The sequence below is a fragment of the Ochotona curzoniae genome, unplaced genomic scaffold (assembly GCF_017591425.1).
Source record: "Ochotona curzoniae isolate NIBS_2020 unplaced genomic scaffold, NIBS_Ocur_1.0 contig_1302, whole genome shotgun sequence".
In the NCBI taxonomy this organism is placed as follows: Eukaryota; Metazoa; Chordata; class Mammalia; order Lagomorpha; family Ochotonidae; genus Ochotona; species Ochotona curzoniae.
The window spans coordinates 18,909,813-18,927,584 of NW_024465035.1; the positions used below are offsets into that span (position 1 = coordinate 18,909,813).

Here is a 17,772-nt window from a genome sequence, read left to right on the forward strand (position 1 = left end):
ATGGATGACAACCAGGACCTCCCAGCCATCGAAAGAAACAGGGACCTCCACATATGGATCCTGGAGGTGAGGGCCTTGCTCTCAGGAGAAGGGCGGGGGCAAGGCAAGGACAGGGGTGTGTGTGTGTGTGTGTGCGTGTGTGTGGAGGGTGCCTCTGAGACCCCTCCTCTCCCACCCTGGCTGACATTAGGGGTGGGAGAAGGGCTTTCAAGTTGTCACGGGGCACCCCCTCCCAGGCCCAGAACCGGAGGCTGATGCCAGTCCCCGAGAAGGCTTACGGAAACTTCTTCGAGGGACACTGCTACGTCGTGCTCCACGTAAGTGGCTGCGGTGTGTGTGTCAGGGGTCCGTTCGCCAGCCTCGCAGCCTTCCCCTAAGCTCTTTGTGGTCTCCCTGCCCTGAAAGTCCCCCTCTTCCTACGACTCCTGTCAGCCCCGCTCCATCCTCCTTCTCCCGCACCCAACCCCTCTGCAACACCTTCACATCTGCGCCCACTCTGGATCCCTCAGAACCCCAAGGCCAAGCCGGAGGCGCCCAGCAACCTGCACTACTGGGTTGGGAAGATGGCAACAGCAGAGGCACAGAGCGCTGTGGGTGTCTTCATGCAGCGCCTGCAAGAGTCGCTGGGGTGCCCGGCCGTGCAGCACCGGGAGGCACAGGGCCACGAATCCGCCTGCTTCTGCAGCTACTTCCGCCCGGGAGTCATGTGAGTGTTACGGCCAGCCAGTGACCCGTGACAGGCTGGGCAGGCAGAGAACTCGCTCATGATCCTACATAGCAGCCCCATGCCTGTACAGTCACTGTCCTGTTCCCTCCTGCTCCACTCTGCAGCCACACAGGTGAAAATTCACAGTGACAGCACATCGGTTGGATACAGGAAATCGCCAACACTTGACCACATCCACTCAATGCAACTGATCCTAACATTCCCATAGCATATGCATGAACCCACGCATGCGGAACTATGCCGTACCCCTGGCACGTTGCACTGTGACACACAGATGTTGCAAACTCTAGGCCCCTTTCTACATCTCTGCACAAGGATGAACACACACATGTACACACACACACGCAGGCTTGTGTGTTCCTCTGTGCTTGTCCTGCATCCTTGACACCCATCCCACTGCCCGTGCTTATCCCCCAGAGCACGGGCTCACATACCCTCACTGCTGCTGTGTGCTCCTCCGCAGCTACAGGAAGGGAAGCCTGCCCTCCGACCACAGGCACATAGAGACCAACGCCTACAACATCCAGCGACTGCTGCACATCAGGGGCAGGAAACACGTCTCTGCCACCGAGGTGCGGGCCTGCCAGGGGTGCCACTTGGAAGCTGGCGGCAAGCGGGGAGGGGGCAAGGTGCAGTGAACATTCCCACGGCCTGGCTCAGGGGAGTCCCAAGAATGGGGCGAGCGAAGCAGGTAAGATGGCACACACGGACAGCCCTCAGCCCAGTGGGAGGAGCATGAGTTGGGGAGGGTGGCACACAGCCTCTCCCCATCTCATACACACAAGGTCAGTGTCACGCAGAAACACACACACACACACACACTGTCTCTGGGACACACGGCGCAAAGTAGAACAGCCCCTCGTTCTTCTCTGCCGGGAAACTCAGAGAACACCGAGCTTGACAGAACGGGACACCTTGCTGTCGCCTGGCTAGGATCGACGTGAATGGGAGGGGAAGTTAGGATGACACAGCCGGCACCCATGCCTCCCACACATCTGAGGTCGCCTGGCACAGCTGTTCAGAGGGCCCCCCTCGATTCCCCAAAGTGTCTCACTTTGGGTAGCAACTGTTTCTATCAAAAGGTACATGCTTTCTGTCCCCCACAAGGCCCCATGTCTGCTGGCACCATGAACACACGTGTGTGATCACACCTGATGTGTCCCCACATATACGTGTGTGTACTCACACATGCAGATAAGTGTGCCCTATGCCCACCTGTATCCATGTGTACACCCATGACAATGGTCATGCGCTGAGTGACAAATGCCATCCTCTGACAAGCACACCTGTGAAGTGCAGCATGCCAGCCCTGCTCGGTTCAGGGTGCACATGGCCACACTGCCCAGGGAACAGGGGCTCATGCCCAGCCCCACTCCCTTGCAGCCTGGCCACACTGCCCAGGGCACAGGGGCACATGTCCAGCCCCGCTCCCTTCCAACCTGGTTCTGTGGCCATTTCCCTTTCTGGCTCTGGCAGGTGGAGCTCTCCTGGGACAGCTTTAACAAGGGGGACATCTTCCTGTTGGACCTGGGCAAGCTGATGATCCAGTGGAACGGACCCAAGGCCAGCAGCTCCGAGAAGTCTCGGGTCAGTGTCTACCTGACTAGGGGGTACAGGGTTCTGTGGGGAGGGCCTGTCCTCTAGGTGTCCACCCTCCAGCCCCCAACAGGAACGTGGCCTCACTGTGCAACCCAAAGCACCCCCCAACAGGCAAGTGGGTTTAGATCTGCCCCAGGGGTGCCCTCTGGAGGTGAGGATGAGGGAAGTCTCCCCACCCACCCACCCACCCACCCCACCACCTGCACCCATGGGTGCAGCCATGACAGAGCAGGGCCCCGGGCTGGGGCACGCAGGACAGACGTGACACCGGGTTCCTCTCCTACAGGCGCTGGCCCTGACCCACAGTCTCCGGGACAGGGAGCGTGGGGGCCGTGCACAGATCGGAGTGGTGGAGGACGAGGCGCAAGCCAGCGACCTCATGCAGGTCATGGAGGCTGTGCTGGGCCGCAGAGCGGGCAGCCTGCAAGCAGCAGTGCGCCCTGCGAGGCGGGAGCAGCGACAGACAGCCAACGTCCGCCTCTACCAGTGAGCATCCTCCCCTCCCCCGGGAGGGAGGGAGAATGGTCAGGGTTACTGTATCCACAAGGCACCTGTAGGCCCAACCCATGCCACTGCAGACAGGCATCCGGGTCACGAGCCAGGGCTGCAGCCCCCAGGCCTCCTGTCTTAGAGCCGGGGGTGGGAGAAGGCAGGTGTTAAAGGGAGCCGGAGAGAGGCGGGCAGCCACTCTGGTGTCTGCGCCCCTCCAGCGTGTACGAGAAGGGTGATGACCTGGTGATCCAGGAGGTGGCCACGCAGCCGCTGACCCAGGACCTGCTGAGAGAGGAGGTGAGCAGGGGGGTGGGGGGCGCTGCCCGCTTGGGGCCACCATCACCACCCCAGCCCAGCGTGCCAGCACTTACTGCTCACCACCACCCCCACTCGGCCCCACCCTTGCCCCCAGAACTGCTACATCCTGGACCAGGCTGGCTCCAAGGTCTACGTGTGGCAGGGACGCACGTGCGGTGTCCAGGAGAGAAAGGCCGCCTTCGGCCGGGCACTGGTGAGGCGGGGGCCTTGCGCTGGGCTGGCTGCAGTGGCCAGGAAGGCCGCATGAGGCGGGGGCCCTGCGCTGGGCTGGCTGCAGTGGCCGGGCACTGGTGAGGCGGCGGCCCTGCGCTGGGCCGGCTGCAGTGGCCGGGTACTGGTGAGGCCGGGCACCCTGCGCTGGGCCGGCTGCAGTGGCCGGGCACTGGTGAGGCGGGGGCCTTGCGCTGGGCTGGCTGCAGTGGCCAGGAAGGCCGCATGAGGCCGGGGCCCTGCGCTGGGTCGGCTGCAGTGGCCGGGCACTGGTGAGGCGGGGGCCCTGCGCTGGGCTGGCTGCAGTGGCCGGGCACTGGTGAGGCGGGGGCCCTGCGCTGGGCTGGCTGCAGTGGCCGGGCACTGGTGAGGCGGGGGCCCTGCGCTGGGCCGGCTGCAGTGGCCGGGTACTGGTGAGGCCGGGGCCTTGCGCTGGGCTGGCTGCAGTGGCCAGGAAGGCAGCATGAGGCCGGGCACCTGCCTGGCCTCGGAGACCTTCCCGGGCGGACTGTGGGCGGCAGGGCCAGCTTCCCCAGCCCCGGACCTCCGTCAAGACGCTGGCGGCGGCAGTCACTCCCTACTGGGCCAGGCGCTGCCTTAATGACCCCTTCCACGAGGCTCCCGCAGCCTCCTCCGGGAGCTCCCCAAGGGGCGCCGCGGCGGTGCGCAGGGCCTGACCAGCCCGCGCCCCCAGGGCTTCATCCAGGCCAAGGGCTACCCGCCGCACACCAACGTGGAGGTGCTGAGCGACGGGGCCGAGTCGGACGCCTTCAGACAACTCTTCCGGACGTGGGCGGCCAAGCCTGGAGGGAGCCGGAGGCTGGGCGCCAAGGGTGAGCGGGAAGGGCGGGGCTAGCGGGAGGGGCGGGGCTGGAGGGGTGGGCGGGGCCTAGAAGGGCCGAGTGGGCCTGACAAGGCCGAGGGAAGGGGCGGGGCTACCACGAGGTAGGCGGGGCCTGGCCGGGCCGAGGGGAGGGGCGGAGCTTTGGAGCCCGGACTAGGTGGGGGAGTGGGTGGAGCTTGGAATTAACTTGGAGACGAGGGGCGGGGCCTATTGCGAATGGGCGGGGTTTGGGGAAGACAAGGGGCGGGGCGAGGAGCGAGTCGGAGGAGCTTTGCAGAGGCTGCCTGGAGGAAGGGGCGGCGTGGTGGAGGCGAACGATGTGGGCTTGGGAGCCACCTACAGCTCTGCCCCTCCTTCAGGTGCGGTGACCCAGGCAAAGCTGGACGTGGGCAGGCTATACAGCCAACCTGAGCTAGCTGCGCAGCTCAGGATGGTGGACGACGGCTCCGGGAAGGTGGAGGTAAGGGGTTAAGCCCTACCTGTAGGTCACCTGGCGTGGGCACAGCCCCTCAAGCCACCCCAGCCACTCCTGTGGTGGCGGTTGGGGTCCACCTCCATGCTCGGTACCACGGCAAGATTTAGCTGCACCTTAGGGCGGACCCCCACACAGATCCCTGAGTTCCTGAATTCAGGCCTCAGATGTAAATCCAGACAATGGGGACACAAACTGGAGGAGACCAGGCAGAAGAAGGGAGGCTGTTGAGACAGAGAGAGGGCAAGCAGGGGGTCTCCGGGCCCCGGGGGGTGGAGGGCAGGTAGGGAGGGGCCTGAGGTGGGAGACCCCGGGTACTGCGCCCTGCTCTGTCACGGTCAAATGAGACTGAGCAGTGCTGGCATTCCTGATGAACAGATGAGAAGAATTTAGGTTTGGAGGGGTCTCATGGCCCACCCAGCCCAGGCTCTGCCATCTGCGGCAAGGGGGATGTTTGCCATGAGCTCCTGTCCTCTGCCCAAGCACGGCCATGGCTAGGGGTGGGAAAGGGCTAAGCTTGGAGGGCAGTCTCCAGCATCACAGGATGTCACACACTCACTCAGGTCCCTGGCTGAGAGCAGGCTAGCACAGGGCGGTCCCGGGGCCCATGGGACCTTGCATGGGCCCAGGACCAGGAAGATGAGGAACACCACAGCAGGTGCAGAGAGCTTTGTGGCAGGGTGCAGGGTGGGTGGGCTCTTCTTGGCAAAGGAGCCCCCTGTGCCCATGGGTCCCCCGCTCCTCAGGTATGGCGCATCCAGGACCTACACAGGCAGCCTGTGAACCCCAAGCGTCACAGCTGGCTGTATGCGGGCAGCTGCTACCTCATCCTTTACACCTACCAGAGGTCGGGTGTGGTCCAGTACATCTTGTACCTGTGGCAGGTGCGCTGATCCCCGGGGATGGGAGGGGGCAGTGGAGGGGGTCCCAAGAACCTTCAAAACCAAGAGCTGGAGGACAGGGAGGGTGGGCGGGGGAACTGCCCCAGGGTCACCACGCTGTTGTCTGTAGGGAAAGCAGGCCACCACAGCTGAGATTCAGGCCCTGAACCACAGCGCCGAGGAATTGGACCTGGCCTACCGCGGAGCCCTGGTGCTGCAGTACATCACCATGGGCAATGAGCCGCCCCACCTCCTCGCCATCTTCCAGGGCCAGCTGGTGGTCTTCCAGGTAGGACCTTCCCTAGCCCCAGTGCCAGCAGCCCCCACTCCTTCTCCGTGTGCCCCTGCTGTCCACACACTTGCCATGCACCCTCTCAGCACAGCTCAGCTTGCCATGCTGTTCTGGAGGTCAGGAGGTGCCAACCGTGTTCTCACCCTCCATCTTTAAGGCCTGTGCAGCCAGCTGTGCCTTGGGCCTTCAGCTGGCAGGCTGAGGGCTCCCCTGAGAAGAGGCTGGGGCTACCACCGTGTGTAACAGACAACAGAACCTATAGTCCCAGGATCCTGGCTGCTCCACTCCCAATCCAGCTCCCTGAAAGCAATGGGAATGGCCCGAGGCCTTGGGCTCCTGCACCCACATGGGAGACCCAGATGAAGCTTCTGACTCCTGGCTTTGGACTGGTCCATTTGCAGCTGCTCTGTAACTTTTGACTTTCTGATAAAAACTTAAATGGGTGGTGGGGTGCTTGCCCCAGCACAATGGGATTGCCATACCCACTCTCCATTAGACAGCTGTGGTCCTGGAGCCCTCAGGCAGCCTTGGCCCACTGGTGTAGGAAGGTGGCCCCTCGTGGTCCTCTGAGCCCCAGTCCCTTGCAGGGGAGTGCCGGGGGACCCAGTGGGAAGGAGCAGCCAGCCTCCGGCACCACCAGGCTCTTCCACATACAAGGCACTGACAGCCATAACACCAGGACCATGGAGGTGTCAGCCAGGGCCTCGTCCCTCCATTCCAGTGACATCTTCTTGCTGCTGACAGACAGAGTGTGCTACCTCTGGTTTGGGAAGGTATGGGCAACAGTGCCCAGGGGACCCTTGCCTGGGAGCCGGGGCCAGGGGTGGGCTCCCAGCACCAGGAGACCCAGACTTCAAATCCCGCCAAGGGTGTCCTGCCCTGGGGGTAGGGCTGGGTGAGACAGGAAGAGGCCCCAAGAGGCACACAGGGACAGGTGGACCCGAGAGGCCACAGGTCAAGGCCAGGCCTGGTTCAAGCTTGCCTCCTCTCCCTGCTGCCTGGAGCCTGGGGAAGGGGAGAGGAGGGGAGGGCCCAGGCAGCTGGTGGGAGCTCTCTTTGATCTGTGACCAAGGCTGAACCCCAAGTCTGGGCTCTGGACCCAGGGAGATCTCAGATCCCTTGCTGCCAAGGCCTGGAGAGGAAGGCAAGGGAGCGCCCACCCTGGCCCAGTCGTGTCCTTCCTGTGAACAAAGCACGAGGCTGGGGTGAAGATCCTGACTCCACTCTGGGCCTGCCAGGGCTGCAGCGGTGACCAGCGCGAGATGGCGCGCACGGTGGTGCCAGTCATCTCCCAGAAGGGCGAGGAAACGATGCTGGAGGGCCAGGAGCCCCCACTCTTCTGGGAGGCCCTGGGTGGCCGGGCCCCCTACCCCAACCACAAGAGGTAACAGGGCTTGGAGAAGGGACTGAGGCTCCTGGGGAGGGTCCCAGGACAGCTGGAAGTGAGGACTATCTAAACTCCCCCCCATTACTGGAGAGTCGAGGCACTGAGCCCATGGCGCCCTCTGCTGGCTGAGTTTGCTCCCTGTGTGGCTCTGACTCCGGGCAGGCAGGCAGAGCCTGTACATGGGGCAGCGGGGGGTCAGGTGGGTGGAAGGGGAGGACAGGGCAGGCTGGAACTGAGCCACTGGGTGCCCGGGACATGTGCTGCTCACCTGCCAGCTCGTGAGCTCGGTCCTCTGCCCTGCTCCCTGCCTAGCTTCCCTCCTGGCGGGAGAGGGCATGTGACCCAGGGTGGGCCTGGCAGGGTAGCAGGAGATGCTCCTGAAGGTGTGATGTAGTGGTGGTGAGGTACGGCCCTGCCTGCCAGGCTCCCCGAGGAGGTGACTGGCTTCCAGCCACGACTGTTTGAGTGCTGCAGCCCATCAGGGCGCCTGGTCCTCTCAGAGGTGGCATTCTTCAGCCAGGAGGACCTGGGCAAGCATGACATCTTGTTGCTGGACACCTGGCAGGAGGTGAGACGGGGTGTGGCTGGGACGTGTGTGTGTGTGATGGAACCAGCTAGAGACAACTGGGGCAGTGTAGCTGGGGAGACTGTGTGAGCAGCTTTGTGTCTCTGCCACTGTCCCTGGGCGATGTCCCCCTCTCACTCAGAAAAGCCCCCATCCTTCCTCCTGGCCTGTGTGATCTGGCCATAGCACCCCCTCTCTGCCCCAGGGCCCAGGTTTCTCTCTTGACACCACAGCCTTGCCTGCTGTCCCCAGGAAAACCACGCCCCAGACACACACCTGCCACTCTTGGGCAATCTTTGTGAACGGGGAATGTCAGCTGTGTGTTCCCAATCGGGGCAGTCCTTGGGGACCCCTTGGGCGTGGCACGCAAGAGGGGCCCCGTGCGTGTTTAGAGACTGAATACGCAGAGTGCATGTCCACACACGTGTGTGGACATGGAGAGGGGCCGAGGGGGTCAGTTCCGGGAAGACCCCCTTACCCCCTCCACAGCTAGGTCCCACTCTGTGGCCCAGATCTTCCTGTGGCTCGGGGAAGCTGCAGGGCAGCGGAAGGCAGAGGCATTGGTGGCCTGGGGCCGCGAGTACCTGAAGAACCACCCAGCCGGGAGGAGTCTGGCCACGCCCATCCTGCTGGTCAAGCAAGGCCATGAGCCTCCCACCTTTGCTGGATGGTTCCCCTCTTGGGATCCCTACAAATGGACTGTGAGTGAGGCACAACCCCCCTTGTCTCTGCTTCCCCACCTTCCCCCCCTGCCAATCACACCCTAATTCATGCGGGAGAGGGGGTCTATCCCAGACTCTGACAGAAGAGGCATGGCCCTGGCTGGGCTCCCCAGTGTGCCTGGGGGAGACCTGGTCTTGTCCACAGGCCCCTCCCAAGCCCCACTTGGTGCCCCTCCTTCGGCCGCAGCCCTGATCCTTGCCTCTAGAACAGCCAGTTCTCCGGGGATGTGGTGGATGGCAGCCCAGGCTCAGCACCTGCCAGCTCTGATGTTGCAACGGTAAGGACGGGGCTCCTGCCTGTGGTCTCATGGTCCCCGACCGGCAGAGGTGGGGAAGGGTTGGGGTAAGGGGCTGCAACTGGCAGGGGAGGGGACCTGTGGCTTCAGTGTGGCCTCCTGGGGTTGCTTCTTCCCCATCTTCCTGAGCCTGAGGCCCCTCTCTGGACAGGAAGTCAGTAGCTTCCAGCTAACCAGCCAGGCGGGGTCAGGGACCAGCAGGAGGGGTCGTCTGGCTCCGCAGATCCTCAAGAGCTCCCAGGACCGCCCAGAGAAAGAACCCGGGCTGGGATCCAGGGCAGGTGGTGGCAGCACTGGCCCCAGCTCTCTGATCAATGGGACCCTGCCCCGTGAGCAGTTGATGCACCGGACAGTTGAGAACCTGCCGGAGGGCGTGGACCCCACTCGCAAGGAGGTGGGTACTGGAAGCCCGGTTGCCCTAGCATATGGGAAACAGAGTGGGAGGGCTGGGTGGGATCCACCTGGGGTGGCGCTGGGAGACCCCTGCCCTGGACCCCTGGGGCTCAGGCATCACCTCCCTCCCCCCCCCCCCGCACCCTCCCCAGTTCTACCTGTCAGATTCAGACTTCCAAGATGTCTTTGGGAAATCCAAGCAGGAGTTCTACAGCATGGCCAAATGGAAGCAGCAGCAGGAGAAAAAGCGGCTGGGTTTCTTCTGAACCCCTGCCCAGCCTGAGTCCCCAACACCCCCGAGCCCCTGGGCCCTCTCCCCAGTCAGTAAAAGCTGGGGGCCCTGCCAAGGCTGTGAGAGTGTGTTTGTGTGTGTGATTTCACACTGTCCCTGCATACAGAGGCACACACATTTGCATACGTGCCTATACCCGCGCAAATGCACACACACACTCACACATGTATACACAAACACCAACAAACATAAAAACTCTTGATCTAGGGCTGGCTCCAGAGGGTGGGCGGGCTGCAGTGACCGAGGACAACTCCAGGGACCCGCCAGCCCCCTGGCCCCAGAGCAGCAGCATAGAACATACAGAGGGACCCACGCAGTGTGGTGTAGTGCAGGACCTCTGGCCTGGTACAGCCATGGTAGCGCCAGCCCACAGGGTGGGCCGAGGGTCTGCTCCCCTCAAGAGAGACCCCGTGGGGAGCCCCCCACATGCTTAGTCCTTGAGGGAAATCTTCACAAAGAGAGTGGCTGACGGGTGCTGGTCTCCGGTCTTGGACAAGAGGTGGACATGGCGGTATCCTGGCGGGCGGGAGCAAACACTCAGGCGTGGTGGCCACACACCAGGCTGCCCGGGGGGACAGCCAGGCCTTGCCTCCGCCGCACCCTGCCAGCCAGCTGAGCACTCACCCTGCCTGAGGCTGTACAGCGGGATGGTGCTCTGGCCGATGAAGTCGTTTTTGGAGGAGGCGTCGTAATCTTCCACCACGAAGCGCACCAGGGCAAGCTCTGGCACCACCACCTCGAATTCAAACTCCGTGTCCCACCATGGGTTGAAACCTAGGGCCAGGACATCGGGGGTCAGCAGCAGGGCACACACCCCCTCCACATTGAGGCCCCGGGGGAGCCAGGCTCAGGCTGGGACCCAGCATGTTACCGTTGTTGGTGATGACCGCCGTCTGGCGGCTGGCCGTGTCCCGGCTCACACCATGGATCTCCACCGTCACCTTGGGGTCCACGATGGAGTTCTTACTCTTGTTGACTTTTGGTAGCTGTTGGCCTGAGATGATCTGGCGGGGGTGGGGGAAGGCAGGATACAACTGGAGCTTGGTGGGGTTGGGTGGTGGTCAGGGGCAAAAAAGCAGGGACCCAGAAACTTTTAGCCCTGCTGTAGGCAGCCATTACCCTGACGCTGAGCCGCTTCCGGGCCCACCAGGGGCCCTGGTCCAGGGCCCGGGGGTTGAAGGTGGTGTTGGGGTCTCTTAGGAAGGATGGCTTCAGCACGTAGCCGCAGGTCCCGTTGTCCAGGAAACGACCCTGGTACACGTCCATCTCAGGCCCGGGGGTCTGGAAGTTCAAGGCCACTATAGAGGCAGGACAGAACAGTCACTGGCCTGCTCAGGGCACAAGGGGACCTTGCGGGGGGGGGGGGGTCACACAGGAGCTAGAGGTAGGAGTCGGGCATCACTCATTCCTTCTAACGGCCGCTGACACCCTCACTGCCCTGCCATGCCAGCCTCACACCCCATTCCGGGCGACTTCGCGGGAAGGGACTTGCAAACTGGGACAAGCAGCTCCACCAGCCTCCTTCAGCCCTAGTCCCTGCCCTGCCCCGCCCGGCCCTCACCGATCTGGCAGCCCCCATTCCACATGTCCACTGGGCTGTAGTTGGAGGAGTCTGTTCTCCAGCCAGCTGGGTAAATGCGGCTCAGGTGCCTCACGTTGTGGCGGACAAAGTTGTTTCCTGAGGGCAGGCGTGGGGCGTTCAGAAGTGGGGTTCCGGGGGTGGAGCTGGGAGGGATGCGGGGCTTCCCGGGGCTGCCTCACCTGACTCCTGCAGCAGGCGGAGGGCGCGGTTCTCGGAGAAGGACATCATCTCGCAGAAAGCCCGCCTCGGCGAGCCGGGGCTGGAGAAGCCCCCGAAGTGGACACTCTTGCAGTAAATGACCAGGTCGGAGAGCTCCTGTGCTAGCCTGACCTTGTCCTCCTGGGGGCCGCGGGGAGGCCCGGGTTAGAGTCAGAGTGAGGGTGGGGAGGGGCGGGGCAGAGCAGGTGCTGAGAGAGCCAGAACCCCAGACACAGAGAGGGCGACAGACAAGAAAGAGAGGGGCAGAGGGTCTGAGTGGCAGCCGCAGAGCACGGAGGCCGGGCCAGCGTCCCGCCCCCACCTGCCGCTCCCCCGCCCACCTTGGCCTTGTGCTGCACGCGGCTGCGCACCGCCTCATCTTCCATCTCGGCGGCTTCATCCTCATCCGACACCACCGCGGCCTCGGGGCCTCCTTCCCCTGCGGAGGGCAGGAGCCCCCCCAGCTTCTTCCCCTTCAGCAAGATCTTGCCCTTCAGTTGCTGGCAGTAGCGGAGGGAAGGGCAACCAGGTCAGGCTCCCAGAGTCCCCTCCCCTCCTCCCTAGACCTGCCCCTCCCATCCCCACCCCCATACCTCAGGGGAGGGCAGGTTGCTGGTGACCCCGTCGAGTGGTCTATCCAGCAGCATGGGGCCCAGAAGGGTGTTAAGGTGCCGTGCCATCACGCGCTGCTGCTCCAGACTACAGTGGTTCTCCAGGGACAGAATGACAGGGTAGGGGGACACCTGCAGGTGCAGGGGGGAGCTTAGGAAGGGCTGGCCAGCCCCTTACCACCGTCCCCGAGTCCCCTTGCCTTGGGCGGGGCACGGCCACCTTGAAGGCGTAGTCACGGATGGCCCTGAGGACATCACAGAAGAGGATCTTGGATGTGAATGTGTAGCCATGGTAGATGACCGGCTCCTGGTTGGACCCATCCCAGCAGTCGAGCTCCAGGCAGCGGCAGCCCTTGCACAATGCCCTAGCGGGACAGGGAGGTAGATAGAGAAGCAGCTAGGACCCTCAGGGCTGGGTGCTGGCTCCTGCCTCCCCTCTCCCCAGGGCAGCCCAGCCTGGCAGCACGCACCGGATGTAGGCTTCCGTGCTGCTGGGCCCTGTGAGCTGGTCCTCCAGCAGGTAGGTGTTGTGGGATGAGGATACCAGGTAGTGGCTGAGCGGCTGGCTCATGTCCTGGTACACACGCCGGTGTGCCAAGTTGAAGGCGCTGCCGTCTGCCGACAGCAGGTACATGAGGAAGCCATCCTTGGTCATCTGGCGCTGGGCCTTGGCTGGGGGGGATGGGGAGATGCCGCTGTGGGTCAGAGCTGCACAGCAAGCAGGTCCCAGCTGGCTGACCACCACCCTCTCTGGCCTGTCTGAGGTTAGTGAGAAGGGATACATCTCTTCATCTTCCCCTGTCCCCAAGTCAGGGCCACCTCCCTGCAAGCGGAACCCAGGGGTAAACTGAGGCTGGAGCCCGTGGCACAGCTGTGCCTGACAGGGGGGTCCCAAGCCCACTGAGGAGTCAGACCTTCCTTCCCTCTAGCCCAGCTGGCCCTGGCACTGCAGGTGGTTGGCCCAGCCCAGGCCCCCTCACCAGTCTCATTGGGCTCATAGCGTTCAATGAGGGAGAGGGCGAGTCTGGGCCCTGCCTCCTCCTCCCGCTGCACGTGTTGCAGGAATGCCACCAGCTGATCCACTGACAACACCGGGGCTGAGCCCGCGGCCTCGGCGAAGGCGCGGTCGATCTCCTCCCGCTGGGTCAGCATCTTGTAGAAGGCCTCGATCTCCTCATCCTCCAGTGAGTCCGTCTGCGAGCGATCACACTCCTGCCAGAACCGGGAGGCAGGGCTCAGAGGGGGCAGCTCCAGGGCCAGGGTCAGGATCAAGGTCAGGGCTAGGGATCAGGGCAGGGCCAGAGTCAGAGTCAGGGTCAGAGTCAAGGCCAGTGTTAGAGTCAGGGCCAGGATCAAGGTCAGGACAAGGACCAGGGGTCATGGTCAGGCCAAGGTCAGAGCAGGGTCACAGTCAGGGTCACGGCCAGCAGCCCTCATCCAGAGCTGGCCCCAGAGCCTGCCTCACCCTGAAGATCTTGCGGGCATAGCCGTCGTCCACCTGGATGTTGAGCTCCTTCAGGAAGTTCTGCAGCTCTTTGAAGCTCATCTTGTTGTCTTTGTTCTTGTCCGCTTTGCGCAAGCAGGAGTGAATCCAGCTGAGCAGGAATTAAGGAAAGCACGTGGGGAGAAATGGGGGCCCACCAGCAGATCCCAGCTGAACCACTTGTCAGGGACAAGGCTGGGGGGGCGGGGGGCGCCTCTCTGGCGCCGCCCATTGGTGTCGCCTTCCTGGAGGCCTTTTGCAAGCCGATTTCGAAACTGAACTTTTCCTACTATAAAAAGGCTGTCACCACAGACAGAAAATGCGGAAGAGGAAATATATGACAAATTTTCCAGCCTCCTATCCCATAGGGTTAGTGGCTGCTGGCACCTCTGAGCGTGTCTTCAGTTTCCACTTGACTCAGGCTGACCCCTATGGCTTATTTTATGGAAAAGGTCAAGGTCGCCTGGAAGGCGAAGGCATCCTGGGCAACAAAGCCTGGGTCAAGTGGCCACGATGGGGGTACTTCGGCCTGTTCCACTTTTCCCCCTCTGTTCCACCTCTCTTTGAGCTTTGACCCTAAGGGACCGGGAGTGTCACAGTGCAAGGCATGGGAGAGAACTGAGCAGAACACACGCATGTTGAAGCCTCGTGAACATGGGAGACAGCTAACACAAGACAACGGTGGTGGTTAAAGAAGAAATCGCAAAGGAGCCCACGGCAGAAGCGATGCTATATACACTTCTTTAACACTTAAGGATCAAATGCAGAAAAAAAAATGAAGTCTGGTACTGGTGCAGTGGCTTAGCATGCTAAGGCTCCGCTTGCAGCACCAGTATCCCGTTTGGGTGCCGGTCAGAGTTCCAGCTGTTGCACTTCCCATCCAGCTCCTTGCTAGTGGTCTGAGAAAGCACCGAAGGATGATTCAAGTGCTTGGGCCCCTGCACCCACATGGGAGACCTAGAAGAAGCTCCTGGCTCCTAGCTTCAGACTGGCACAGCTCTGGCCATTCGGCTACTTGAGGAGTGAACCAATAGATGGAAGATCCCACTCTTTCTCTGTAACTCTTCCTTTTCTAATAAGGATAAACACATTTTTTTTTTGAAAAAAAAAATAAGGCATTACCCTTTTGGTGGACTGAAGACAGGTATGTAAAATAGACTTACAGTAGGATGACTCTGCAACAAAATGAAGATTGCCAACTGACTTCTTGTAAACATTATTCAACAGTATTAAAGATGAGATGCAATTTTCCAAACAATCCATGTAAAAGCATTCCTTGCCCATGACATGGGCAAGGCAGATGGGCACAACCTTGAGAAACGTCTCCAGGCAATAGCTATAGCTCCAAACTGTTACATCGTGTGATTCAGAACTCTACTGGCAAAGAAACACGCCTAAGTACCCATAGAGTTTATGACCAACAAAGCTCTTTGCAGTGTTATTTATAGCGATGAAAAACTAAAAGTAAATCTTCAAGACTAAATGCATTCATCACAGATTTTATAGAACAGGTGCTCCATGGAATATCATAGTCATTAAAGATGTTTATGAAGACAGACTAAGGCAGGGGAATAATTATAACATTGCACGTAAAGTGGACTGCACATGTCTGATTGCCGCTATTTTTGGCAATGGATCATTAGGCAAATTGAAAGGCAGACAGAAAGATGAGGAAGAAAGAACGTATTGGTAGTTCTGGAGGAGGCAGGTCTATGGGGGTTTACAAGTTGATTGCAGACACACACACACACACACACACACACACGAAGGTACTTAGAAAAAAATCCGCGGAAACTGGAATTAGTACTTCAGGGAAGGTATTGGCACAATGGGTTAAGCTTCTTTAAATGGATTGAAGCCTGGCTGCTCCACTCCCAACCCATCTCCAGACTAATGTACCTAGGAAGGCAGCAGAAATCGGGCCAAGGACCTGGGCCCCTGTTACTCCCCTGGGAGACCTGAATGGAGCTCCCAACTACTGCCTGCAACCTAGTTGAGCCTTGGCCGTGAGGCCATTTGGGGAACGAATCAGCCAACAGAAGCTGGAGTCTTCCCCTGGCGGTCAAGTAGATGGAAATACATACATTTTATAAGGTAGATTTATTTTGGTGCAAAAAGAACAAAGCCCTTGTATACTAGAGGTCTATAAAACATGTATGGAAGTGCATATAATTAAAAGAATTGTATGTTTCCAAAGTTTTTGCTATCAAAATAAACGGATCTTTTAATTCTAATTTCCATGAATTTTTAGAATGCCTTCATCTGTACTCAGCATATAGATGGATGGATAGCTAGCTAGATGGATAGCTAGCTAGCTAGATCATGGCAGAATGGCAGGTGAATAAATGCCTTTCGGATCAAGTGCAGTCCAACACAAGATTCCCAAGTGCAGGGGGTTCTGCAGCAGGTGGGTGGCGTTGTGACCTCAATGCCTGGGCAGCAGGTTCCTGCTGAGGGCATGAGAGTGTGCCAGGAGAAGGTTGCGCAAAAGGGGCGACTGTGCCAAAAGAGACACAAGATTGGGTTTTTAAGAAAGCTCAAAGTCAGGCAGACACAGCCTTGAGAAACCAGGCCGAAAACGTGTGCCCCAAGTTCTCAGACACACACACCGGAAAGGAAACCAACGGGGCTCCAAGCTGGTCCCTCAGTGAGCAATGTGCGATTCAGAAAGGAAGAATGTGATACCAATGAGCAGAGCGGCAAAAGGAATAAAGAGAGTTGGAATCTGATTTTTATAAAGCACAAACCCTGGAGTCTGAAGACGCCAGGATTGCTGAAGGGAATGCAGGATGTAAATGAAAATACCCCCTACTCATCAACTTGAAACTGGGATACGGAGAGCATTCTCTAGATGGATCAACATAGCCAACACAATCCCCACCCAAAAGCCTGCTGGCCTCCTGGCAGAAATAGACAGGTCAACTGTAAGACTCATGTGAAAATCCAACAGAGGAGCCAGCGCAATCTTGCTTGCAACACAAGGAAAAAAAAAAATTGGAGGGACACATAGTTCCTGATCTTGTAGTAACCAGTCATTACACTGAGGACAAGGACAGAGATAGAGAAATGGAAGGGAACTGAAAGTTCAGAATCAACTGCTCGTTAGTGGTCAGTGGAAATCTGACAAACAGATTGAGACAATCCAGTGGATTGGCAGTTCAAGAATAAGGTTTCCAAAAACTGGTGCCAGAGCGCCCGTAGCAGAAAGGAAGGGAGACGGAAGGAAGTGAATTTCATATCATCACACGAAATGTAATGTCAAAATGGATCGGACACTTAAAACCAAATTGGCAAAGTTCTGGAAGAAAATATGAGTGAATGCTAATGTTGGGCTAAGTAAATTCATCTTGGGCATGAAACTCAAGAACACGAATAATACAGGAAGCAAGCAGATGAATTAGACTTCATCAAAACCCTAAAGTCCTGGAGTTGCCACCATGACACAAAAGAATGCTCCTCTTCCGGCAGAGCCAGAATCCCATATGGGCACTGGATAGTGCCCTGGCTGCTCCACTTGTGGCTTAGCTTCCTGCTTAAAGCTGAGAAAACAGCGGAGAATGGCTCAAGTCCTTGGGTCCCTACATCCACATGGAAGGCCCCAGAAGAGGCTCCTGATTCCTGATGAATTTAGCTCTGACCATTGCGGCCACTTGGGGAGTGACCAGTAGATGGAACATCTTTGCCTCTGTCTCTCCTTCTCTCCATAAATCTGCCTTAAAAATAAATAAATCTTTTTTAAAAAAAAATGTAGTTTAAATAATGCCACCCAGAATAGAAAAAAAAAAAGAGAGAGAAGAAAAAAAAATTATTTGTGAAGTATGAATCTCATAAAAGATTTGTATTTGGGGCCTGGCATGATGGCTCAGTGGTTAACTACTCCACTTGCAAGTGCTGAGATCCTGTATGGGCACTGGTTCATGTTCTGGCTGCTCTACTTCTCACCCAGGTCCCTGCTTGTGGCCTGGGAAAGCAGTGGAGAACAGGTGGATTCTCCGACGTGAGAGACCCTGAAGAAGTTCCTGGCTCCCGGACCAGTTCAGCCCCAGCCCAAAGCCATTCTGCAGATGGAAGATCCTTCTCTGTGTGTGTGTGTGTGTTTCCTTGTATCTGTAAATCTGCCTTTCTAGTAGAAATGAATAATTTGAAAAAAAGAGAGAGAGACTTGTACCTTGAATATATAAACAGCCCTTCCGAGCCAATAACACAAAGACAATCTAATCAACATTGAAAAGGGCCCGAGAGCCATTTCTCTGACGATAATATACAAAGACACAAATGCTCAAAACCATTAGGGAAATGCAAATGGAAACCATGGTGAGACAATACTTCATCCTCACTACGTGGCTTCTTTCAAAACAGCAGCAGATAATAAGAACTAGTGAGAATGTGAGAGAAGGGGAACCTGGTG

At 59.0% G+C, this 17,772-nt stretch overlaps 2 protein-coding genes across 3 annotated transcripts in view; one reads left to right on the top strand and one right to left on the bottom strand.

Annotated features, from left to right (window-relative positions):
* Positions 1-9,534, top strand: VILL (villin like). Its single transcript, XM_041003992.1, has 19 exons — positions 1-66; positions 243-318; positions 502-706; positions 1,191-1,299; positions 2,204-2,314; positions 2,613-2,812; positions 3,037-3,115; positions 3,231-3,329; positions 4,041-4,179; positions 4,550-4,650; positions 5,409-5,546; positions 5,674-5,832; positions 6,423-6,608; positions 7,074-7,219; positions 7,646-7,790; positions 8,300-8,511; positions 8,721-8,787; positions 8,957-9,199; positions 9,351-9,534. Exons 1-19 carry the CDS (start codon positions 1-3, stop codon positions 9,462-9,464), a joined length of 2,595 nt encoding a protein of 864 aa, XP_040859926.1. The 3' UTR covers positions 9,465-9,534.
* Positions 9,183-17,772, bottom strand: part of PLCD1 (phospholipase C delta 1) — a 22,800-nt gene continuing 14,210 nt past the window's right edge. For both annotated transcript variants that reach the window (XM_040964783.1, XM_040964775.1), the window contains exons 4-15: positions 13,347-13,476; positions 12,862-13,093; positions 12,352-12,553; positions 12,102-12,246; positions 11,864-12,013; positions 11,612-11,770; positions 11,252-11,411; positions 11,052-11,168; positions 10,610-10,788; positions 10,362-10,494; positions 10,115-10,264; positions 9,183-10,006 (exon numbers count right to left, since the gene is read on the bottom strand). In XM_040964783.1, the coding sequence (XP_040820717.1) occupies positions 9,921-10,006; positions 10,115-10,264; positions 10,362-10,494; positions 10,610-10,788; positions 11,052-11,168; positions 11,252-11,411; positions 11,612-11,770; positions 11,864-12,013; positions 12,102-12,246; positions 12,352-12,553; positions 12,862-13,093; positions 13,347-13,476 (1,843 nt within the window). In that variant the 3' untranslated portion in view covers positions 9,183-9,920. The remainder of the gene's footprint in view (positions 10,007-10,114; positions 10,265-10,361; positions 10,495-10,609; positions 10,789-11,051; positions 11,169-11,251; positions 11,412-11,611; positions 11,771-11,863; positions 12,014-12,101; positions 12,247-12,351; positions 12,554-12,861; positions 13,094-13,346; positions 13,477-17,772) is intronic.